Source organism: Cherax quadricarinatus, chromosome 62, assembly GCF_038502225.1.
Source record: "Cherax quadricarinatus isolate ZL_2023a chromosome 62, ASM3850222v1, whole genome shotgun sequence".
Taxonomy (NCBI): domain Eukaryota; kingdom Metazoa; phylum Arthropoda; class Malacostraca; order Decapoda; family Parastacidae; genus Cherax; species Cherax quadricarinatus.
In genome coordinates this window covers 16,850,413-16,875,486 of record NC_091353.1, presented here as the reverse complement: position 1 = coordinate 16,875,486, position 25,074 = coordinate 16,850,413, and the positions used below count along the sequence as shown (strand labels likewise).

The 25,074-nt window shown below is 40.2% G+C and overlaps 1 protein-coding gene across 2 annotated transcripts; it reads right to left on the bottom strand.

Moving 5' to 3' along the window:
• Nucleotides 1-329: 329 nt before the first annotated feature.
• wfs1 (wolframin ER transmembrane glycoprotein wfs1) lies at nucleotides 330-24,638 on the bottom strand. 2 transcript variants are annotated; one of them, XM_053774568.2, is made up of 6 exons: nucleotides 24,422-24,638; nucleotides 18,808-18,915; nucleotides 14,111-14,227; nucleotides 4,557-4,653; nucleotides 3,677-3,785; nucleotides 330-3,353 (listed from the first exon to the last, which is right to left on the bottom strand). In XM_053774568.2, exons 1-6 carry the CDS (start codon nucleotides 24,507-24,509, stop codon nucleotides 1,425-1,427), a joined length of 2,448 nt encoding a protein of 815 aa, XP_053630543.2. In that variant the 5' UTR covers nucleotides 24,510-24,638; the 3' UTR covers nucleotides 330-1,424. The 2 variants fall into 2 exon arrangements, with proteins under 2 accessions (XP_053630543.2, XP_069954576.1); XM_070098475.1 differs by having other exon boundaries at nucleotides 24,384-24,523.
• Between the last annotated feature and the right edge of the window lie 436 nt (nucleotides 24,639-25,074).

Sequence of the window (25,074 nt, the reverse complement as noted above, 5' to 3'; positions counted from 1 at the left end):
GGATCGGGACATCCCTAGGCAATCCAGATTCCACGGCAAACTACGCCACCGCCAAGAAACCTCAACGGAATGGGATGGACCCCGGTGTCCTTTCTCCCACCTAGGAACTAGCGCGCCTGTGGGAGAAATCCCAAAGGACAAAAAGAGGAAGGGCAAAAGGGAGGAGTGGGGAGGAGGAGGAGGAAAGGAAAAAGGGGAGGATGGGGAGGATGGGATAGGGGAGGGGAGATTGGGGGGTAATTAGGTTCGGTCTGAGGAAGAAGACCGATAGGTCTAATTCCTCAGACCAAGAGCCTCTTCACCACGCCAAGGAGCCCCCCTTGAAGAGGTGGAAATTCTAAAAAGGTTAAAATAAAAATATAGTTTCAACACTGAAATACAAATACAGTAAAATTAACATTTGTCCTAAATATAATGGGATCTTAGTGCTTGTGGCATTAGTATTACTGAAAAACAATGTTGATATTAAGCATCCAATCAAAATAAGAGAAAAGTACTATAGTCAAGTTTCCCAGCTGCATCATACGACATATTAGGTACGAGCCTCATCTTACAAATTTATTTGATTTAAAATACTATCTTTCTACAATTCAGCTTTCATTCTAATTCTTATTGCTAGGCCTTCTTTTTCAAATCTGTAAAATTTCTATAAAGTCAATAAGCCTTGCACAATGTATAAAAATATAAATATTACAGAGGGAATGAGTCAATAAATACCAAATTAAATGTAGTTCATGAATGACTACCATCACAGCCTTATAAAACTCGTCAGTTGACAAGCTACATTACCCACCCTGAGTAACTCCATTTAATATTTGTGCCACAACTAGCTCTAAATTTACTTGCACCACTAGAAAATTGCATCTTTAGGACATTAGGTCCATCGAGATACATTTTTCAATTAAAATTTATTCAGAATGGACCAGAAATTATTTATTTAGGTTTTGATTAATAAGGAATTTATGTAATTCCCAGATATACCCAGTTCATTTTTGTAGAGATCTGGTTTAAGTTCAATCTGGTAAACTCAAAAATCTTTACACTCCACTGATAATGAATGTTTAATTTCAGTACAGGTGTAGAAGGTAATGTCAAAACCTATGCACGTACAACCTATGTGCGTGCACACAGAAAACAGAATTTGACTTATTACAAGACAAACACGTGCACATTATACCATCACTCACTACACTCAACCATGATAAAATAGACTGAGTATCTTTAACCCCAATTTTTCCCTCTTCTCATTCAGGTAATTCATTCCTATATCACATTAAAAACTGGGATATGATTTAAATACTGGAATATTGGTCAATATTAGTGTCAAGACCTTACAATATATTCTTCCACTATTATAACATGACCCTCAACCAATGTGTTAAAGATTCTAGTGCAGTAAAAAATAATGAAATTATGCATGGATCTTAAATTGTTAATGTTGGCCCCAAAAAGAAATTAAAAATGAATGTAGGAACAGCCCATATATTATAACTGATTTGTAAGTTTACTTTATGAACAGGAGCAAGCTTTGATTTGCAGTCAATGCACTTTATAGAAGATAAATGCAACTTGGGATGAAGTGAGCCAATTCCCTCAGACAAAGCTCCAACAAATTCCACTTTATCACCTATGTGTAACTTCAGCACGAAGTCCTGGAATGTGCTATCTGCCTGAAGACTTACTTGAGAACCTTCATTACCAAATTTCCAATATGAGGAACTCATTGCCACTGTAATATCAAAGTTATATGTATTCCAGTTTTCTAGTGTGCAAGCATCAGACCCCAAAACACTATGCAACAGCTGACAACGCTCCATCTGGGTTGTAATAATCTTGCTCACTGGACAAGGAGGCAATCTTTTACCTAAATAACATTGTATAGGTTTAACAAGGGCTGTTGGTAACTGAGAAAACACTGCCTCAGGTAAGTTGTGCACACTTATAATACTCACTTGTGCAACAGACCCCTGCCATTTCACCAAAGTTTCTAACAGAGGAAGACAACCATGCACTGTAACAGCCCCAGTGTCTTTTGAAGGTAGACAAACATTTGTATAACTATCCCATTGCAGACTAGAATGTTGGGCAGATGGTGACCTCACAAAAAGATTGGGATGCATCAAAACCAATAGCATTAATCCAACCATGACCCACTTGCAAACTAAAAGTAAGTTTGGCAAATGTTTCAATATCCACAAGCCTATAGTGCTACATAAAAATAAGAGCAGCAAAGCCTGATTATCCACCCCAACATGGTAGCCAAGTAAAGCACAAATAATAGCAGGTCCTACTAGCAGCAAGAAGGAAGCAAGGGTAGGTAAAAAAATTAACACAGACCACCCAACAACAGGATATAAGATATCAGTTGGTGTGGCTACCTTCTGGTATGCTATTACAGCCAAATGGCACCATACAACACTGACTAGATGGGGAGGGAGACGAACAAGACCACTACATACTACCATGCCAAGCTGGATACCAAACCACAACAAGTGAAGCAAAGGCCCCACCCCTAAGTGAAATTTTAATTTCCACCACACATCAATGTGGTTTTCTGCAAGGATGTGTTCCAAGCCTGTTCCTGCAGAGACTGAGACAAGCCAACTGCTGATGCTTGTATGCACACTTGGAATCATAGCTGATATGTAAACTATTTGAGAGAGAAACTGCCATCCATTTAGCCTTTCTGGGATAAGCAAAAATGTTATAATTGCAGACACACACATTACAGGTAAAAATATGATCATAAGTTTGGGTGATGTTAATGGTACTGTGCTGAGATAAAAGAATACAGCCATACACATTGTACCATATGGTTTCCAGCACCTTGCCTTGAATCGTCTTTCTGCCCGATCAATGTCCAGCTCTGAACAAAAATGAGAAAACACCAATGACCAAATGTGAAAGCTATTAAATCTTTTTCTATTTAATAACATATGAACAGATGACATTACCATTATTATTAGAGATATACAGGATACAATAACAGGCAGAACAACTGCTGTATTTTCTACTCCAAACAATGATATTAAGCTACCTAGTAAAAATATTGCCAGTCCACTAAAAACTGGCGTGAAAAATCCTAAAATTTTGTGTGCATAATTAGTCAGTACAACTCCAAAGAAATGCAGGCAGCTATGATAAATCCCCTCTAGGGCCCTGTAGGGCCAATGAATTGCCTGCAAGACGTATGAAGTCTTTGGAGAGGATGAATCCAGAGTAAGAAAGTGATGAAGAGGAGGAACGCGACCCTGGCAGTAGAGTACCGACCCTGAAACTAAGTGTTCCTCAGTAAATCTTTCTCCACCATAGCGTTGCTCTAAGGTAGCACAACTTTCAGACTGCTCATGGTTCTGTAACAAAATTAAATCATTAAAACAATGTTTATTCAGAATTTCATAACTCTTTATAGTATTAATAACAATGTTAAAAATATTGTCTGAACCATGTTACAATACTGTATTTAGACACCTTCCCAAGTGGAACTGAACAGACTGGGAGGATACCGAATGGGAAATTGCAATATTAGTTACAAGGGGACAAAGAGAAACTATTAAAAATATTCAGGGACACAGATTTTGAGGACAAATATAACATGGTTTATAAAGCCCGTGAATTATGCAATGAACTTGTGAGGACATGTCACTTTCATATCACACTGCAGTTCTTCCCTTACCTGCTGTTGGTTTTCAGTTTCCATGCCATCCTCATCATCACCTGCTAAAACTTCCTGAATTTTGCTCGTCAGGCCGCTGCTGCTGATAACATCATTTCCATCACTCACACTGCAAAAAATTTTAAGTAACTGCAGAACTGAACACTGAAGTTACTTTAGTTAGCAAATTCTATAAAGTTTTACTTTCCATAATTCTACTTTGCACACTACTATAAAAATGGCTAACAGTATTTGTTTCCTTTTTGAAATGTGATAAGTTATGAGAATTCCTCAACTTTTATTCTCAACAAATATGGCAATATGGTATGCTATTATCTAATATCTCCAGCTCTATTATGAATCCAGTAACTCTTAAAATACAGTACTAACAAACCTTTAAACTTAATTACCCTATCTGTTTGCACTCCTCATGGGCTGTAGTGTGTCATCTCAAAGATTATTACAGTATATTCAATCAACTTTCAAATGTAGCAAAACGAACAAGTCATTAAAATGCCTCAAAATATTATGTATAATAGTGTCTTGATCAAGTGAAAAATTAAAGCTTGAGATATGAGAATACATAATAGAATGATAGCCAAGGGTTATCTCAACCAAGTGTAAGGAAACAATAAATAGTGAGCAAGGAAGAAAAAGCAATGAAAAAAATGTGGAAGCAGAAAAAGGCTGTCTAAAGATAATAACTGAATTTGAGAATTTGAAAAAAAGACTACATATAGGATGAATGAAGAGACCGATCATTATCTGAGAAGCCTTTCTATTCCAACAAATGTGTTAGAGTGTTTTTAAATTGTGGCAGTCAAAGAAGTCAATTTAAGCATTGGGCACCTGCATATGCCAAATGGCATTACTGCACCATGTAAAGCAAGTTACCAGTTACCTGCAGAACAACATGTGAGCGGCTCGTCTTGCCAGTTTTTCTTGCAAATCCATGGCCAGACACTCCCGCACTTCATGGTAATTGTGCTCGCATATTCCTGCAATAATGTAATGTAAAATTTAGAAGTGAAAAACACACTTAAGCAGTTTTTTTTAACAAATCAGCTGTTTCCCACCTGAAAAATAAACACTTTCATCACTCATTCCATCATTGTCTTGCCAGAGGTATGATGATACTACAGATTACACCATTCAAGTCACCCATATAAATATTCCTCAAACATACATAATCACTTTTGATGATCTCTGGTTTCTTTATACTAAGAGCTGCTTCAGTACCACAGCTTGTCACTCATTTTAAATTAGAAATGGCCATCCAAATGGAAGAAGATATGCTGTAATAAGGTCAAGGTGTTTAACACCATAATAACTGCCAATGTGTGGCTATGTGTGGTATAAATATTATGCAGAGAATTTGGAGTGTGCAAATTGGGAGGAGGTGTGGAGTTGCTAAAAGTATTAGTCAGAGGGCTGAAGAGGAGTTGTTGAGGTAGTTTGGTCATTTAGAGAGAACAGATCAAAGTAGAATGACTTGGAGAGCGCATAGGTAGTAGGGGTCGTCCTCAAAAAGGTTGGAGGGAAGGGGGGTAAAGGAGGTTTTGGACTTCCAGCATGCATGTGTGAGCATGTTAGAGAGGAGTGAATGGAAACTAATGGTATTTGGGACCTGACGAGCTGTTGGAGTGTGAGCAGGGTAATATTTTGTGAAGGGATTCAGGGAAATCGGTTAGCTGGACTTGAGTCCTGGAAATGGGAAGTACAATGCCTGCACCTTAACCCTTTCAGGGTTCCCAGGCCCTCTCCAAGACTTGTTCTCAGGGTCCCCAAATTTAAAAAAATTTATTTTTTCATATGAAAACATGGAGAATCTTTTCCTGATCATAATGACACCAAAAGTATGAAATTTGATGGAAAACTTACTGACTTATGCTCTCGCGAAATTAGCAGTCTCGACGATGTTTATGCATTGGTGATTTTGCCCACTTTGAGCCCTATTTTCGGCCAATTCCAGTGTACTAGTTGACAAAAATTATAACTATTTTGCTAGAACTCCATTTTTTCTATCGAATGAGTACAAGAAACCACCCATTACCGATTTCAACTATCCAATAAAGTGGTCAGAATTTAGCAATTTTGCCAATTTCACACAAATTTCAAAAGATGCCAATTTCCGAATAGGGTCCAGAATAAACAAGAAAGACATTCCTGGCATTAAAATAACAAGTTCTCTGTTCGTTAGTCACATCCCCAGGCCCCTCTTATATTTCTTTGGCTTTCCACTAAATTTTTATTCTTACAAAAAAATAGAAGATTTACTGTTATGTAGACTACTGCGTTTGTGTAAAAATGGTATAAATAATATCAGCGCACTTGTGAAAGAATATTAGACTCACCAGTTGATGTGTATTGGACCCTTGGCATGATTTGTTTACTTTTGAACTTTGGAAAAAATCGAACATTTCTGCTACTTTGAGCTCAATTTCAGGGCACTTTTCATTGTAAAACCAGTCAAAATCATCTCAATTTCTGTAATATGTCTTCCATTCTATAAAATGAGACCAGGAAAACTAGAATACAACAATAAATACCATACGAAAATACAGTGCAAAGTCGATGTTTTAATCCAAAAACACTGTCAAAGTTTTTTTTTTCTCATTACGCACTGTGTGCTCCAGGATTTTTTTTTATACTGTGCACACTGACCACATAGACCCATTCTTTCATATGAAGGCCTACCAGCTTTCTCTCACTAGATTTGAGGGCGCCAGAATTTATGCGTACTAGTACAGTGGTCCCTCAATAATCGTCCATAATCCGTTCCTGGAAGTGGGACTATTATCGAAATGGACGATTTACGAATCAATTTTCCCCATAAGAAATAATGTAAATTCAATTAATCCGTTCCCGACACCCAGAAGTAAAACAAAAAAATTTTTTACATGAAATATAGATGTAGTACATAAACAATACCTGGAGTTTACCTGGAGAGAGTTCCGGGGGTCAATGCCCCCGCGGCCAGGTCTGTGACCAGGCCTCCTGGTGGATCAGAGCCTGATCAACCAGGCTGTTGCTGCTGGCTGCACGCAAACCAACGTACGAGCCACAGCCCGGCTGATCAGGAACTGACTTTAGGTGCTTGTCCAGTGCCAGCTTGAAGACTGCCAGGGGTCTGTTGGTAATCCCCCTTATGTGTGCTGGGAGGCAGTTGAACAGTCTCGGGCCACTGACACTTATTGTATGGTCTCTTAACGTGCTAGTGACACCCCTGCTTTTCATTGGGGGGATGGTGCATCGTCTGCCAAGTCTTTTGCTTTCGTAGTGAGTGATTTTCGTGTGCAAGTTCGGTACTAGTCCCTCTAGGATTTTCCATGTGTATATAATCATGTATCTCTCCCTCCTGCGTTCCAGGGAATACAGGTTTAGGAACCTCAAGCGCTCCCAGTAATTGAGGTGTTTTATCTCCGTTATGCGCCCTGTGAAAGTTCTCTGTACATTTTCTAGGTCGGCAATTTCACCTGCCTTGAAAGGTGCTGTTAGTGTGCAGCAATATTCCAGCCTAGATAGAACAAGTGACCTGAAGAGTGTCATCATGGGCTTGGCCTCCCTAGTTTTGAAGGTTCTCATTATCCATCCTGTCATTTTTCTAGCAGATGCGATTGATACAATGTTATGGTCCTTGAAGGTGAGATCCTCCGACATAATCACTCCCAGGTCTTTGACGTTGGTGTTTCGCTCTATTTTGTGGCCAGAATTTGTTTTGTACTCTGATGAAGATTTAATTTCCTCATGTTTACCATATCTGAGTAATTGAAATTTCTCATCGTTGAACTTCATATTGTTTTCTGCAGCCCACTGAAAGATTTGGTTGATGTCCGCCTGGAGCCTTGCAGTGTCTGCAATGGAAGACACTGTCATGCAGATTCGGGTGTCATCTGCAAAGGAAGACACGGTGCTGTGGCTGACATCCTTGTCTATGTCGGATATGAGGATGAGGAACAAGACGGGAGCGAGTACTGTGCCTTGTGGAACAGAGCTTTTCACCGTAGCTGCCTCGGACTTGACTCTGTTGACTACTCTGTGTTCTGTTAGTGAGGAAATTACAGATCCATCGACCGACTTTTCCTGTTATTCCTTTAGCACGCATTTTGTGCGCTATTACGCCATGGTCACACTTGTCGAAGGCTTTTGCAAAGTCTGTATATATTACATCTGCATTCTTTTCGTCTTTAGTGCATTTAGGACCTTGTCGTAGTGATCCAGTAGTTGAGACAGACAGGAGCGCCTGTTCTAAACCCATGTTGCCCTGGGTTGTGTAACTGATGGGTTTCTAGATGGGTGGTGATCATGCTTCTTAGGACCCTTTCAAAGATTTTTATGATATGGGATGTTAGTGCTATTGGTCTGTAGTTCTTTGCTGTTGCTTTACTGCCCCCTTTGTGGAGTGGGGCTATGTCTGTTTTTAGTAACTGTGGGACGACCCCAGTGTCCATGCTCCCTCTCCATAGGATGGAAAAGGCTCGTGATAGGGGCTTCTTGCAGTTCTTGATGAACACAGAGTTCCGTGAGTCTGGCCCTGGGGCAGAGTGCATGGGCATGTCATTTATCGCCTGTTCGAAGTCATTTGGCGTCAGGATAACATCGGATAGGCTTGTGTTAATCAAATTTTGTGGCTCTCTCATAAAAAATTCATTTTGATCTTCGACTCTCAGTCTGGTTAGCGGCTTGCTAAAAACTGAGTCATATTGGGACTTGAGTAGCTCACTCATTTCCTTGCTGTCATCTGTGTAGGACCCATCTTGTTTAAGTAGGGGCCCAATACTGGACGTTGTTCTCGATTTTGATTTGGCATAGGAGAAGAAATACTTTGGGTTTCTTTCGATTTCATTTATGGCTTTTAGTTCTTCCCGCGATTCCTGACTCCTAAAGGATTCTTTTAGCTTAAGTTCGATGCTTGCTATTTCTCTGACCAGTGTCTCCCTACGCATTTCAGATATATTGACCTCTTTTAGCCGCTCTGTTATTCTTTTCCGTCACCTGTAAAGGGAGCGCCTGTCTCTTTCTATTTTACATCTACTCCTCCTTTTTCTTAGAGGAATAAGCCTTGTGCATACATCGAGTGCCACCGAGTTAATCTGTTCTAGGCATAAGTTGGGGTCTGTGTTGCTTAGTATATCTTCCCAGCTTATATCGGTTAGGACTTGGTTTACTTGGTCCCACTTTATGTTTTTGTTATTGAAGTTGAATTTGGTGAATGCTCCCTCGTGACTAGTCTCATTATGTCGGTCTGGGGCTCCACGCATACATGTCTGAACCTCAATTATGTTGTGATCTGAGTATATTGTTTTTGATATGGTGACATTTCTTATCAGATCATCATTGTTAGTGAAGATGAGGTCTAATGTATTCTCCAGTCTAGTAGGCTCTATTTGCTGGTTTAAATTGAATTTTGTGCAGAGATTTAAAAGCTTGTGTGAGTGTGAGTTTTCATCAGAGCTGCCTCCTGGTGTTATTACTGCAACAATATTATTTGCTGTATTCCTCCATTTTAGGTGCCTTAAGTTGAAATCCCCCAGGAGCAAGATGTTGGGTGCAGGAGCTGGAAGATTTTCCAGACAGTGGTCAATTTTTAACAGCTGTTCCTGGAATTGCTGGGATGTTGCATCCGGAGGCTTGTAGACTACCACAATGACTAGGTTTTGGTTCTCGACCTTTACTGCTAAAACTTCCACTACATCATTTGAGGCATTAAGCAGTTCTGTGCAAACAAGTGACTCTGCAATGAACAGGCCAACCCCCCCACCCCCTTTTGCCTGTTCACTCTGTCACATCTGTATAGGTTGTAACCTGGGATCCATATTTCGTTGTCCAAGTGATCCTTTATGTGGGTCTCAGTGAAAGCCGCGAACATTGCCTTTGCCTCTGCAAGCAGTCCACGGATGAAAGGTATTTTGTTGTTTGTTGCTGGCTTTAGACCCTGTATATTTGCAAAGAAGAATGTTATCGGACTGGTGGTATTGTTGGTACTGGGGGGGGATTTTTTTTCCGGCATTAGTATCTGTATCTGTTGGTTTGGAGTGGAGGCCATCGACTGTGGTTCCACTCCAGGAATCACTGGATTTGGTGTACGATTTCTGCCATTTCCTGCCAGTTTTTTTTTCCTTCCTGGCACTAAAAAACCTCTCCCTCTTGAGTGGCTGTGGCTACCCAGGTTTTCCCATGGCCTGGATGTTTTTGTATCTTTTTGTCCCCTTTAGATGGTATGCCTGGCAATTTAAGTTATAGCACAGTCTTTCCTGTACTGAAGAGGTACACAGTTCAGGGTGAAAAAGCTTACAGGAAGGGAGTTTGCATTTTCCTGTTGTCATATGGGCATGGCATTTTCTAGGGTGGTCGTAGTTGCACGTCCCGTCTGTTTTTCCAGATTTCCCATGCCAGCAGATACCAAGTGCATAGTATGTGCACAGGCTTGGTTTCCGTTTGCCTTGGGTTTCTGTGACTGTATTCCCTGTTGGTGCATGTTTCTCTGTCTTACTTCTATCCTCCTTAGCACCAACAATGGAGCTCCCACCAGTTGTTTTCAGTAATATATCCTCACTATTGCTAGTGGAGTCCTCTTGTTTGCTATTTCCTGCGGTATTTCTAGTTTGCAATATTGGTTTTATCTCATCTTTGACTACACTTGTTTCCCTACTATGGCTCCTGTCCCCTATGAGGTCATTTATATGTATTCCTTCCTGCGTATAATTCCCGACTACCTGGACAAAATCTCCAGCTTCACCATTACTGTCTCCCAGGACAGCATCTCCAGCTTCACCATTACTGTCTCCCAGGACAGCACCTCCAGCTTCACCATTACTGTCTCCCAGGACAGCACTATCAGCCCCACATTTACTGACTACCAGGACATCACCTCCAGCCTTACAGTTTCTGACTACATGGCCAGTATCAAGGGCAGTACCATTCAGCCCAGACTTTTTATGTTCCCATCTGTTGTAGAAAGCTTCCAGGTTTTCTATGAAAGCAGCTTTGATGTTGTCCTCTTAATACCCTTGTGATTTTAGTCCACAGATTTATCTCATTTGGGTATACCCAAAAACACTTCCCTGTTTTAACACTGCTTGTAGCTAGTTCTTGGATATCTGCACAAGGGGCGTGACACCAATTTCCACAAAAATGACAATTTACCCATGTGGAAGCCCGTTTGTTTGACTGACCACAGACTACACACAGCTTCATATTGATTTGAATGGTTGATTTACTGTAATTCTACTAGCAACCTCTTGAATATTCTATTAATAACCTCCTTAAATGAAGCTCTAGCTATTTGTATTTCTGTTTCTAACTTTTTGTATATTGGACAGCTTACCGTGCACATTCCTGATTTATATTTAATGTTCGTGTTTATAAGGGCGCCTACAACCCCATCCATTTACAGTCTGCTTTATTGTCCAACGAAACCGTTTGAAACCAGTCAAGGGTTCGGACCAGTCGATCTGATCTGATCAGTGGGTCACTTATTTAAAACATACTGGTCGGTGATTTGAGCTAACACATGAAGGATCTACTGGAAATTATCTACCTGAGTAATATGTGATTTGATTGATACAAAAGTATAACTTGTGTGTTGAAGAAACCGGTGACTGCTGGCAATTCCTACAATGACGAACGGTCGACCTCAACCCTTGTTTATCAATCGCTGTATCTAGCTTTTCTATTTTTTTTTCCGTCTCCACCACAATAAATGCTATATTATCACTATAGTTGACTGGTGGAAATTTTGGAGGAAGGATGCTTTTTCTGTAGTAATAATTGCTTCTCGTTGTGTATATTGCGACCGCTGGTAACTACAGGTTATGTGAAATTCACAGTATACGTCTGGTATTTCAAGAAAAAAGAAACTAATGAAAGTCACTCCACTCCACTAAGTACCATTATAATACTGGTTAGTTGCTACTACAACACTGTATTCTGCTATTCACTGGTATCACTAGATTATATGTGAGTACACTAGCAAGCCAGGAAGATTATTAAAAACAGCTGACCTGTGGTAAGTTTCTGGTGACTTCTGGCACCTGCCTCTATAGGCTTATCACTTCATTTACAAATTCACCTGTTTTCAAATGACACTTTAGCCTTTATCATCAATATACTAGGGAGCCACTGTAGTATACACTATACACTATGTATACTCAATGTTATCAGTGAGACTTTCTTTCCTCTGACACGAAAAGTTCAATTATTATTATTTTTTTCACACGGGACACGGGCCTGATTCCCCTCTGGCAGTAAACTTTGCTAGGTAGTGCACACTAATTCTCCTTTTTTGACTCGGTATATAATGTTTTCCGCCCAAGATTGGTTCCAGGCGCTAGAGGGATGTATCGTATAGGACTGATGACAAATTAAAGTTCTAGCATGTAAGAGCGACCGTGAAAACACGAGAAAACCCGGAGCACAATGATGAATTAAACATTAACAGAATAACACTTACCTTTATTGGCAATTCTTCTTTGTGTATGGAAGACAGATTGGATGATTTACTGTTTGGAAGGGGAATTCCCTTCCATCAACACCTCGGGTACCAATTTCTTTTCTGGGGTTACTTCTCTGTTTCTTAATGCCAGTAATGTAGGTCCTCTTTGGCATTTTCTTCCAAAAGAGGCCTGTTTCATCACAATTGAACACTTGTTCAGGTTTCAGTCCTTCACTGTTTATGTACTACTTGAATTCATGCAGATATTTTTCAACTGCCTTGTGGTCCGAACTGGCAGCCTCACCATGCCTTACCACACTGTGTATGCCAGTACGCTTCTTAAATCTCTCAAACCAGCCTTTGCTGGCCTTAAATTCACTCACATCACCACTAGTTGCAGGCAATTTCTTTACCAAATCGTCATGCAACTGCCTAGCCTTTTCACAAATAAGTGACGTCATAAGACTATCTCCTGCTAATTGTTTCTCATTTATCCACACCAATAATAACTTCTCAACATCTTTGAGTACCGGTGACCTCATTTTTGTCAGCATATTTACCCCCTTTGCAACAACAGCATCCTTGATTTCCTTTTTCTTGGCTATGATGGAAGATATGGTTGTACGGGATTTGTTATACATCCTCGCCAGTTCGCCCACACGTATGCCACTATCATATTGTTCAATGATGTTTTTTTCTTAAATTCAATCGTATTTCTCACCTTCTTTACCAAAGGCTTGGCACTAGGAGCTTTCTTTGGAGCCATGGTTGCTTATTTAGCACTTAAATAACTTGCAAGCACTAAAATAAATGGAATATTATGAAATATTTCGCTGGAGCACGTGAGGGGACCATCGCTCACTGATATACAATGGCACACTGGCTGGGAAGGAAAGGCCGAGGCAGCTCAGAGCGTGAGTACGCGTCCGGGACGAAGGACTATTAGCGAGTTACCGGACCATTTGCGAGCCAATATTTTGACGAAAAACCAGGACCATTTCCGAAATGGACGATTTTCAGGCCGGACGATTATTGAAGGACCACTGTAAGTCAAAAACCCTGGGGCGTAAGCCGTACTAGTACGGCCGAAACCCTGAAAGCGTTGAAAGAGGGGTTTGGGATATTGGCAGTTTGGAGGTTGACTTTTAAACTGTCGTATCTGAGCACCTCTGCAAAGACAGTGATTATGTATGAGTGAGGTTAAATTGTTGAATGATGAAAGTATTTCCTTTTTTGGGGATTTTCTTTCTTTTTGGGTCACCCTGCCTCGGTAGGAGACGACCAACGTGTTGAAAAAAAAAAAAATGTCTGTTAGTGCCTTTAACGCAGCAGACTAGGTCTACTACACTGGGCCTTTGTGTCCAGTAGTCCAATCCAGTGAATGTTGTGTGCTGCACCATGAACTTTAATACAACGAAGTTTTGTTGAAGACGTCTCCCTCTTTTTGGTGAAATGTCATATTTAATATAATAATTAGGTTGTAACATTAAACCCAGTGCACGTTTTTCTTAAGTAACTACTCCTCTGGTTCCTATCAAGGTCTGCAGGGATCCACTGTTGCTGAAATCTCCATCTGCAATAACAGTCTTATTAGCTGCCACCTTTCAGCAATATATCCCCTATTACATAATCCTCATTTATCTTATCCAATATTTTTTCTCACCAGTCTTATTAAATGGTCAATTTTACCCCGTAAATAAACCAATAACTGGCAAGTACCATCCACTACTGTCATGTGATCAACTTACTAATGCAGAATAATGGCTGTAAGCAGAGAAATTTTTAGTAGAAAGACACTTAATAGTAAAGAACCTTTTATTTTAAAATTAAATGTTCTCTTTTGTTTGTGACCTACTACTACCAAATTGCCAAGGTGGAAGACAAATACAGAAATTTTTATTTTAACTGTTTCACTGGGTAGAGCTTTATCAAGTCAATCAAGCTAAGCACTATCACAATAATGACTTTCTCTGCACTTGTTCTTTATCACTATAAGCAGTACATCTGTGTATCCAGCTTACCAATGTTCTTGTCAAGACAGTTCTGTAGCAGCTCTGTTGCTTCACTGCTGCCCTGAAGGGATGCCCTCGTCAGCCAGAACACTGCCAAACGCGCACCCTCTTCGTCTCCTTCATTCTCTACAAGAAATTATCACTATCTCCATTATCACTTCATGGTGTGTGGGGACCCACCAGGAAAGAACAGAAATACAGTATGTTAGAGAAAAGATTAAAGGCATTTAGAACACATGGAAAAATGCTGCTTATCTAGTGATAAAGAGGGTACAGTAGTGATATGCATGGAACAGTAATGAAAATAGTACAGTAGTGGTGTAAATAGTACAGTAATGATGTGCACAGAACACACACTGATTTTTTTGGGTTATCCTACGTTCTCTACACATATGCTGCTATATATGATAATCTATGTAACTGTATGCTGCTATGTATGATAATCTATGTAACTATTTGTGTATACCTGAATAAACTTACTTAACAGTAGTGATGTACAGGGTGCAGTTAGCTCTTACTAAAATATTTAGTGGTTGAAGAAACTGAATTTTTTTTTTTTCAAAACTGTATGCAGAAAAAATCTGCAATATTGATTATGCATAACACAAGTTTTCATCTCTGCTACAGTTACCAATATTTTATATCTGCATGTTACTCTGATGCAGATGTTCTTAATACATTTTGAATTCAAAGGAATTTACCTCTTTCTGAAGCAAAACCAGTAAAAAAATCAGATCAGAGTAACTTGTGTTACTGGGCACTGAAATGATAGATGTCCTTAGTGAATCACTGCCCAAAAACATGTGCTAGGGTAAAAACATTTTTTAGAAGCTCTAAAAATTCGTATATAAAAACAGTTGGCCTCAATATACTCTTGGAAGGTTTACTGTGGAAGAAGTTGAATTGGGTACTTTTCTCAACTTTTTTTTTTTTTTTCATTCACACGGATGCAACATCCCAGCAATTCCAGGAACAGCTGTTAAAAATTGACCACTGTCTGGAAAATCTTCCAGCTCCTGCACCCAACATCTTGCTCCTGGGGGATTTCAACTTAAGGCACCTAAAATGGAGGAATATAGCAAATAATATTGTTGCAGTAATAACACCAGGAGGCAGCTCTGATGAAAACTCACACTCACACGAGCTTTTAAATCTCTGCACAAAATTCAATTTAAACCAGCAAATAATAGAGCCTACTAGACTGGAGAATACACTAGACCTCATATTCACTAACAATGATGATCTGATAAGAAATGTCACCATATCAAAAACAATATACTCAGATCACAACATAATTGAGGTTCAGACATGTATGCGAGGAGCCCCAGACCGACAAAATGAGACTAGTCACGAGGGAGCATTCACCAAATTCAACTTCAATAACAAAAACATAAAGTGGGACCAAGTAAACCAAGTCCTAACCGATATAAGCTGGGAAGATATACTAAGCAACACAGACCCAAACTTATGCCTAGAACAGATTAACTCGGTGGCACTCGATGTATGCACAAGGCTTATTCCTCTAAGAAAAAGGAGGAGTAGATGTAAAATAGAAAGAGACAGGCGCTCCCTTTACAGGCGACGGAAAAGAATAACAGAGCGGCTAAAAGAGGTCAATATATCTGAAATGCGCAGGGAGACACTGGTCAGAGAAATAGCAAGCATCGAACTTAAGCTAAAAGAATCCTTTAGGAGTCAGGAATCGCGGGAAGAACTAAAAGCTATAAATGAAATCGAAAGAAACCCAAAGTATTTCTTCTCCTATGCCAAATCAAAATCGAGAACAACGCCCAGTATTGGGCCCCTACTTAAACAAGATGGGTCCTACACAGATGACAGCAAGGAAATGAGTGAGCTACTCAAGTCCCAATATGACTCAGTTTTTAGCAAGCCGCTAACCAGACTGAGAGTCGAAGATCAAAATAAATTTTTTATGAGAGAGCCACAAAATTTGATTAACACAAGCCTATCCGATGTTATCCTGACGCCAAATGACTTCGAACAGGCGATAAATGACATGCCCATGCACTCTGCCCCAGGGCCAGACTCATGGAACTCTGTGTTCATCAAGAACTGCAAGAAGCCCCTATCACGAGCCTTTTCCATCCTATGGAGAGGGAGCATGGACACGGGGGTCGTCCCTCAGTTACTAAAAACAACAGACATAGCCCCACTCCACAAAGGGGGCAGTAAAGCAACAGCAAAGAACTACAGACCAATAGCACTAACATCCCATATCATAAAAATCTTTGAAAGGGTCCTAAGAAGCAAGATCACCACCCATCTAGAAACCCATCAGTTACACAACCCAGGGCAACATGGGTTTAGAACAGGTCGCTCCTGTCTGTCTCAACTACTGGATCACTACGACAAGGTCCTAAATGCACTAGAAGACAAAAAGAATGCAGATGTAATATATACAGACTTTGCAAAAGCCTTCGACAAGTGTGACCATGGCATAATAGCGCACAAAATGCGCGCTAAAGGAATAACAGGAAAAGTCGGTCGATGGATCTATAATTTCCTCACTAACAGAACACAGAGAGTAGTCATCAACAGAGTAAAGTCCGAGGCAGCTACGGTGAAAAGCTCTGTTCCACAAGGCACAGTACTAGCTCCCATCTTGTTCCTCATCCTCATATCCGACATAGACAAGGATGTCAGCCACAGCACCGTGTCTTCCTTTGCAGATGACACCCGAATCTGCATGACAGTGTCTTCCATTGCAGACACTGCAAGGCTCCAGGCGGACATCAACCAAATCTTTCAGTGGGCTGCAGAAAACAATATGAAGTTCAACGATGAGAAATTTCAATTACTCAGATATGGTAAACATGAGGAAATTAAATCTTCATCAGAGTACTAAACAAATTCTGGCCACAAAATAGAGCGAAACACCAACGTCAAAGACCTGGGAGTGATTATGTCGGAGGATCTCACCTTCAAGGACCATAACATTGTATCAATCGAATCTGCTAGAAAAATGACAGGATGGATAATGAGAACCTTCAAAACTAGGGAGGCCAAGCCCATGGTGACACTCTTCAGGTCACTTGTTCTATCTAGGCGGGAATATTGCTGCACTCTAACAGCACCTTTCAAAGCAGGTGAAATTGCCGACCTAGAAAATGTACAGAGAACTTTCACGGCGCGCATAACGGAGATAAAACACCTCAATTACTGGGAGCGCTTGAGGTTTCTAAACCTGTATTCCCTGGAACGCAGGAGGGAGAGATACATGATTATATACACCTGGAAAATCCTAGAGGGACTAGTACCGAACTTGCACACGAAAATCACTCACTACGAAAGCAAAAGACTTGGCAGACGATGCACCATCCCCCCAATGAAAAGCAGGGGTGTCACTAGCACGTTAAGAGACCATACAATAAGTGTCAGGGGCCCGAGACTGTTCAACTGCCTCCCAGCACACATAAGGGGGATTACCAACAGACCCCTGGCAGTCTTCAAGCTGGCACTGGACAAGCACCTAAAGTCAGTTCCTGATCAGCCGGGCTGTGGCTCGTACGTTGGTTTGCGTGCAGCCAGCAGCAACAGCCTGGTTGATCAGGCGCTGATCCACCAGGAGGCCTGGTCACAGACCGGGCCGCGGGGGCGTTGACCCCCGAAACTCTCTCCAGGTAAACTCCAGGTAATCCAGGTAAACACCATCTGGTCAACTATTTTTTTTCCACCACTACATTATCGTCCTAGTAAATGCTGATATCCCAACCTCTTTCCTTTAAGCCCCCTTCTCTTTCTGCTTTTGTCTCATTTCTTCACTTCTTTATTTGTAAGACACATGGTGAAAGTACATAATAGTCAAATGTTTAACTTTTAATATACCTAACCTAGCATGCAGAATGGTTTTATGAATGTGTCAGGTGCTCCAAGTTTTTTTTAAACTCTGAAGGTACAATGTCTTAAAATTGTATTGAAGGGGTCCAATTAGAAAACTTTTCAGGGAAACTAAATGGTATTCCTACCCTAAGACTACTAGATATGGCGGGTAGCAGATAAATAATGGTGAAAACCTGGCACTGTACGTGATGCAAACGTGTTATAATTAAAGGCAAGAGTAAACACTTAAGACATTTTAATAAAATATCACAAGTCCTTTTAGTTCTGGAACCTTGTTGATGCAAGGATAAGAGAAGATATAGTGGTACCTCGAGTTTCAAACAGCTCCCAGCTCAAACAATTATGCAAGTGTATTTTCTAAGCGCTTTTGTAAGTGTATTTTTGGGGGTCTGAAACGGACTAATCTAATTTACATCATTCCTTGTGGGAAAAAAAGTCGTTCGGTATCGGCACTCGAACAGCCTTCCAGAACGAATTAAGTTCGTAACTCAAGGTACCACTGTACTTGGAACAAGTAATCACAGATACAGCATAACCACTGGATAAATTTAGGTAGGAGTATCTGTGCTGAGACAAGAATGTAGTACGTATATGAAAGGCAAGCATTATTTTAACACACACAAATCCAAGCAAAAGGCAGGAAAGAAAGTTAAAAATACTATAAAAGAGCAGACTCAAAAATATGGAAACTCTAAACATGGAAAAGGATTGTTGAAAATATTTATTTTGAGCCAGTTTCATAAGTACATAAAATAGAGGACATTCAATGAATTAATTTCAGATAACTGACGATGAATAAATGGACATGGCTTCGTGGTTTCTCAGACAAGATAAGTTTAGCTAACCTTGGCTCTGTTGTTGCAGAAGTGTCTTTCCCATAACCAGTTGCGATTCTGGACAGCCATCTTCTGCTAACTGACTTCTCATTCGCCGCAGCAATCCCCTTGGGCCACCTGTCAGACCAAAAATTTTAACTTTACAATTTGTTAATTTTTAATTTACAATGAAAGATGTAGCATATCATGGAAGATTGGCCATTTTAATTTTTTTTCAACACATCAGCAGTCTCCCACTAAGGTATGGTGATTAAAAAAAAAAACTCAAGTTATTCATTATCTGTCTTACCAGAAGCAGGCCGACATTACAGCTCAAATAACCTTCTGAATTGCAATATCCAACTACTCTTTCAGAGTGCAGACACTACTTCCCACTTCCAGGACTCAAACCATACCACAGGTGGGGATAGAACCAGCGATCAGAGAGTCATAAAACTCTTTGATCAGTATTGTTTGTTTGTAATCGTATCATTACGATTTCGCGAGTCCAGGATTCAAGTCTAGCTAACCAGTTTCCCTGAATCCTCCATTTAGGAGGAAGTGCTAAACCTATGGGAGTTATATATCACACTTATCACAGGAGGCAATCAGGATTGATTAAAGAAATGGGAGGACACGCCTAATTCCTTGCATCAAGAGTTCCTCACCAACATTACATGAATTTTATCACAAGCATTAAAATACGTATATAATACAATGTACACAAACAATGGAAATATAATAAACAAAGAAAATTTTCAGTAAAAAAAATTTACTACATCATCATAAGGGTTCCCTCAAATTTCAAGACTGGATAATTTGAAGTTTGGTCTTCAGAATTTTTTTTGCTAAGAGCACAGTACCATGAGTATTTTACATAACATTGCATAATATATAGGAAGCTACATGCCTTTGCTAGTAGCTAAGTAATGTGCCTGTCTATAATGGAAATTTAAACTGCCATTTTTTCTACACTGCCAACAATAAATTCACCCAACAGACAAGAATTAAAGAATATTCCTAGACATTACAGTGAGGTTACCACTAATATAGGTTGCTTGTTACAGAACATCATAAAATGATCTACTTTTTTAATTTTCTTTTTACACAAATAGTATAGTTTCAGTTTTCCCATACATTTGCTGTGTTAAGATTTGAGATGGGATGATGGCAAAATTTTTTGCCAGTACTGATGCTCAGTTTTAGGACAATACTGACAAAAATTAGCAAATACCACCAATACCAATACTGATACTTTGGGACACCCCTAGTTAAGATTAGTATACAGTTATACAATGACTGCATTAGGTTAGGTTGGGTTTTGTTTGGTTAATTTAGGTAGGTTTAGTTCAAGCGAGTTGGATTAGAACATAACCAAATCTAACCTAATGTAATGTAATCTTGGCTAACTTAGCTTAACCAGTGCTAATTTTTTTTTTTTAACAATTTGCCCCTTGAAAAATGATGTTCATTGCAAAACCCACTTATAATTACTCATTGTAAACTATAAATTATCACCCAATTCTGCCAAGAATATAAAGTAAACACTGACCAACTCTTTTTCCAATCAAGTGCCAGCATGACATACCTGAAAAAGTTTGGGTAATAGTCACACTGACAGCTACACAGTAGCACTCATTATTTTACACTTTTCAGTACACAACAGTACAGCCTATATACAGCACAGAATAGGTAATCATTTTTTTGTGCAAGTTATTTTGGAAGATAGGTCATGAGGTACACTGAGGCATGTCTCATGCCTGGCAAAATGTAAACGAAGATAAGTGCCATTTTTTAGGTTATTTAACTTAACCAAACGTTACTTTTCCTAATGCAACCTGACTAATTCTAACTGAAGGACCCCAATGGAAATAAGTCACTTTCACTTTTTTGGGTTAAAGTAGTTAACCTACATATATGCTGGTATGTATGACAATGACAATTTATGTAGCTATCTATGAGTACTTGTACCTGAAAAAAAATTATAAAAGTAATCTAACCAAACAGCCTAACTTTACCTAGCATAACCTTACCTATCTTAATCTAAACTAATCTAGCCTTACCCAGTGCAACCTAACAACCTAAATCTAACCTATCTTTAACTAAACGATAAGCAGCTTAATCTAACCAGTTTCCATTAACATTTCCTCATAAAAAAAAAACTGTACAAGAAAGACTTCCCCTATAATGTAGCTTTAACCCCTTGACTGTAGCAACCCCCAATCCTGAGGAGTCTCCTGGTGTCGCAAAATTTAAAAAAAAAATTATTTTTTCTTATGAAATGATAGAGAATCTTTTCCCGATTGTAATGACACCAAAAAAAAAAACGAAATTTGATGGAAAACTGACGGAATTACGCTCTCGTGAAGTTAGTGACCTCGGCAATATTTACAAATGGTCAATTTCGCCCATTTTGAGCCCTATTTTTGGCTAATTCCATTGTTCCAGTCGACCAAACTCATAGCTATTTCTTTAGAACTCCGTTTTTTCTATCGATTGAGTACAAGAAACTGCCCATTTACCAATTTCAACTACCCAATAACGTGATCAGAAATTTGCTATTTGGCCAATTTCACGAAAATTAAAAAAATATGAATTTTAAAATAAGGTCCAGAATGAACAATGCAGACATTCCTGGCTCTAAAATCACATTTTCTTTGTTCATCAGTCATGTCCCCAGGCCCCTCTGATATTACTCTTGCTTTCTATTTTGAATTTTTATTCAAACAAAAAATAGAAGACTTACTATTATGAAGACTACTGCAATACTGTAATAATTGTACAAATAACATCAACCCATTCATGACTGCATATCAGAATGGCTAGTTGGACATTTATTGGAAAAGGACATCATTTGTATACTTTTGAACATCGGCAAAAAATCAAACATTTCCCCTACTTTGAGCTCCATTTCCAGGTTCTTTTTATAGTAAAATCAATCAAAATCACCTCTATTTCTATAATATGTTTTCCAGTCTATCAAATGAGACCAAGAAAACGAGAATACAACCATGAATACTATGCGAAAATAGATCACAAAGTCGACATTTTAATTAAAAAAACGGTCGGAGTTTTTTTTTTCTCATTATGCACTGCATGCTCCAGGATTTTTTTTTATATGGTGCACACTGACCACACAGACCCATTCTCTCACATGTGGGCCTACCATTTTCTCCTTCTTGATTTGAAGCCGCTAGAATTTATGAGTATATATACGTCAAACACGGTACCTCGTAAGACGTATATGTACGGCCACGACAGTCAAAGGGTTAAGTAAGTTCATTTAGGTAGAGGTACACTAGTACTACAATTATTATTTATTTATTTATTTAGAAATTTAGCATACATACAGAGGTACAAAAAAGATACAGGTAAGAGCAGCAGGCCAAAGCCACTTACATGCATAGCATTACGGGCTGGCTTAAAATTAACTTAAGATTAACTAAGCAATGATGAAATCAGTGATAAAACATTGTAAACAGATAACTATAAGTAATGTGTATTATTATAATAAAAAAGAAGAGCTAAGCCACAAGGGCTATACAGCGCTGCATAGTAACGTGTAATTATCTAGGATAACTTAAAAAAGCAAAGTCAAAGAGACTTATTTCCATATAGGTTGTGTATGTGCTGAAAACTAAAATAATGCCATAGTTGTACACAGTTGCAGTCGGTACCTAAATTTTATCAAGACTGATTTAGGTTAGGTAAGATTACAGTGTCCTGTAGCTTGATCGCTGGCACACTCGGTTCACACACTGAGGTCTGGAATTTGAATCTCCTCTGGTACGGATGGAAAACACTTGAGACGTGTTTGCATAAGATACCTGCTGTCCCTGTTCACCCATCAGTATAAAATGGGTACCTGGGTGTTAGTAGACAGGTGTGGGTCGCATCCTGGGACAAAACTGACTTAATTTGCGGGAAATGCTCTGCATAACAAGTGGCTTTCTATATAGTAGTATGTCACTGATGTCAACTATGGTCTGTATACCTTGTACATGTACTTGTAGAAATAAAGATTTATTATTATTATTATTATATTTGTCAGGAAACAGGGCAAGCATTTCCTGATGTGGGGTCTTGGTCATATGACAGCCCATAGCTAGAGCTTTTGGTCATCTGACTGTGGACTTTTCCAGCCTTACTAGTCCATCAGAGTAAAAATTATGGAATTAGATTAATTTATAAGAACTCAAGAATGATGGACTAAACAGACTCCAGGCTGAGAGATTGATTTCCTCAAACTACTCTTCTTCCACCTGTCTCTGCACTGGCCCGAGGAGGCCGCTGGACCGAGGAGGCCGCTGGACCGAGGAGGCCGCTGGACCGAGGAGGCCGCTGGACCGAGGAGGCCGCTGGACCGAGGAGGCCGCTGGACCGAGGAGGCCGCTGGACCGAGGAGGCCGCGGGACGGAGGAGGCCGCTGGACCGAGCAAGCCGCTGGACCGAGCAAGCCGCTGGACCGAGCAAGCCGCTGGACCGAGCAAGCCGCTGGACCGAGCAAGCCGCTGGACCGAGCAAGCCGCTGGACCGAGCAAGCCGCTGGACCGAGCAAGCCGCTGGACCGAGCAAGCCGCTGGACCGAGCAAGCCGCTGGACCGAGCAAGCCGCTGGACCGAGCAAGCCGCTGGACCGAGGAAGCCGCTGACTGAGGAAGCCACTGGACTGAGGAAGCCGCTGACTGAGGAAGCCACTGGACTGAGGAAGCCGCTGACTGAGGAAGTCACTGGACTGAGGAAGCCGCTGACTGAGGAAGCCGCTGACTGAGGAAGCCACTGGACTGAGGAAGCCGCTGACTGAGGAAGCCACTGGACTGAGGAAGCCACTGGACTGTGGAAGCCGCTGGACCGAGAAAGCCGCTGACTGAGGAAGCCACTGGACTGAGGAAGCCACTGGACTGAGGAAGCCGCTGACTGAGGAAGCCACTGGACTGAGGAAGCCGCTGACTGAGGAAGCCACTGGACTGAGGAAGCCGCTGACTGAGGAAGCCACTGGACTGAGGAAGCCGCTGACTGAGGAAGCCACTGGACTGAGAAAGCCGCTGACTGAGGAAGCCACTGACTGAGGAAGCCACTGACTGAGGAAGCCACTGACTGAGGAAGCCACTGACTGAGGAAGCTGCTGACTGAGGAAGCTGCTGAGCAACTCAAATGTTACACAAGAGTTTCATATATTAACTAACTAAAGTTTGAACAGATATATATGCTTGATAATACTTCATACAAGTTTGTGGTTAATGGAGTCTGCTAAACCCGTAGGGGTCGTAGCATCAGGTTCAATCTAAGGAAGAGGGAGGCTTCAGTTCCTCGGATCAAGAGCCCTTCACCTTTTCAGAGTTACAAGTACAATGATCACAGTATTTGAAAAGTTGTTCATTATTCCCCTTGAATATCTCAGCGGAGGTTCCTTGATCCAAGGCACTGGAGCTGTCCTTCCCTCTCTCCCTTGGATCAAACCTGACTCCTGGCAGTTTCCCCAGATGTCAAGGACCCTAATGTAAATAAGTCACTTTTTGGGTTATCCTGGGTAATTCACGCATATGTTACCATGGATAATAATTTGTGTAACTGTATCTACATGTACGTGTACCTAAATATACTTACTAGGACCCCCTGCGGGTTTATCACTCCCCCATATTCACCTTGAATACTCCACTGCTTGCGAGTGGTCTTCCTGTTAGTGGTGTCAGCCTCCTGCAGGTGAGTGTCTGAGGGCAACGTGGCTGCCATCCTTCACTCCCCTCACACACAAAAATCACAAATTATAGTATTATACAGCCAAAATAAATGCTAGAGAAACAGAAGCAACGTCCACCCTCCCCGGCGTCTCCCACACGACTGATCCTCTTAAAGGTAAACAACACAGCAGTAAACACCCACCTTGTTGCTGCCAACATAAGAGATTTAATATAATAACAAACAATTTCCTCGTTGTATACTTCAAACTATGTTTCCGGAAAACACTGCAGATCTATTATTGATTTAAAATGGATTGTTGTATAAAATAGCATCGAGGAATATTGTCTATAAGCTAGTGTAAAAAATCATAAAAACAGCAGGTGGTATTAATGACAGTGACTATTATCCAACTGATTATAAATTAGCTTCTTATTTAAGCTTCTTGCATAATCTTAAACTTTTACAGCGGCGAATAATGTAGAATTGAACCTTGGATAACCTAATCAAGTCAAATAATGTGTTTTATTTCTAGAGGTAGATAGGTATAATGTTTGTTAGGAAACAGGACAAGTGTTTCCTGACGAGGTAGGTACTTGGGTGTTAATGGACTGGTGTG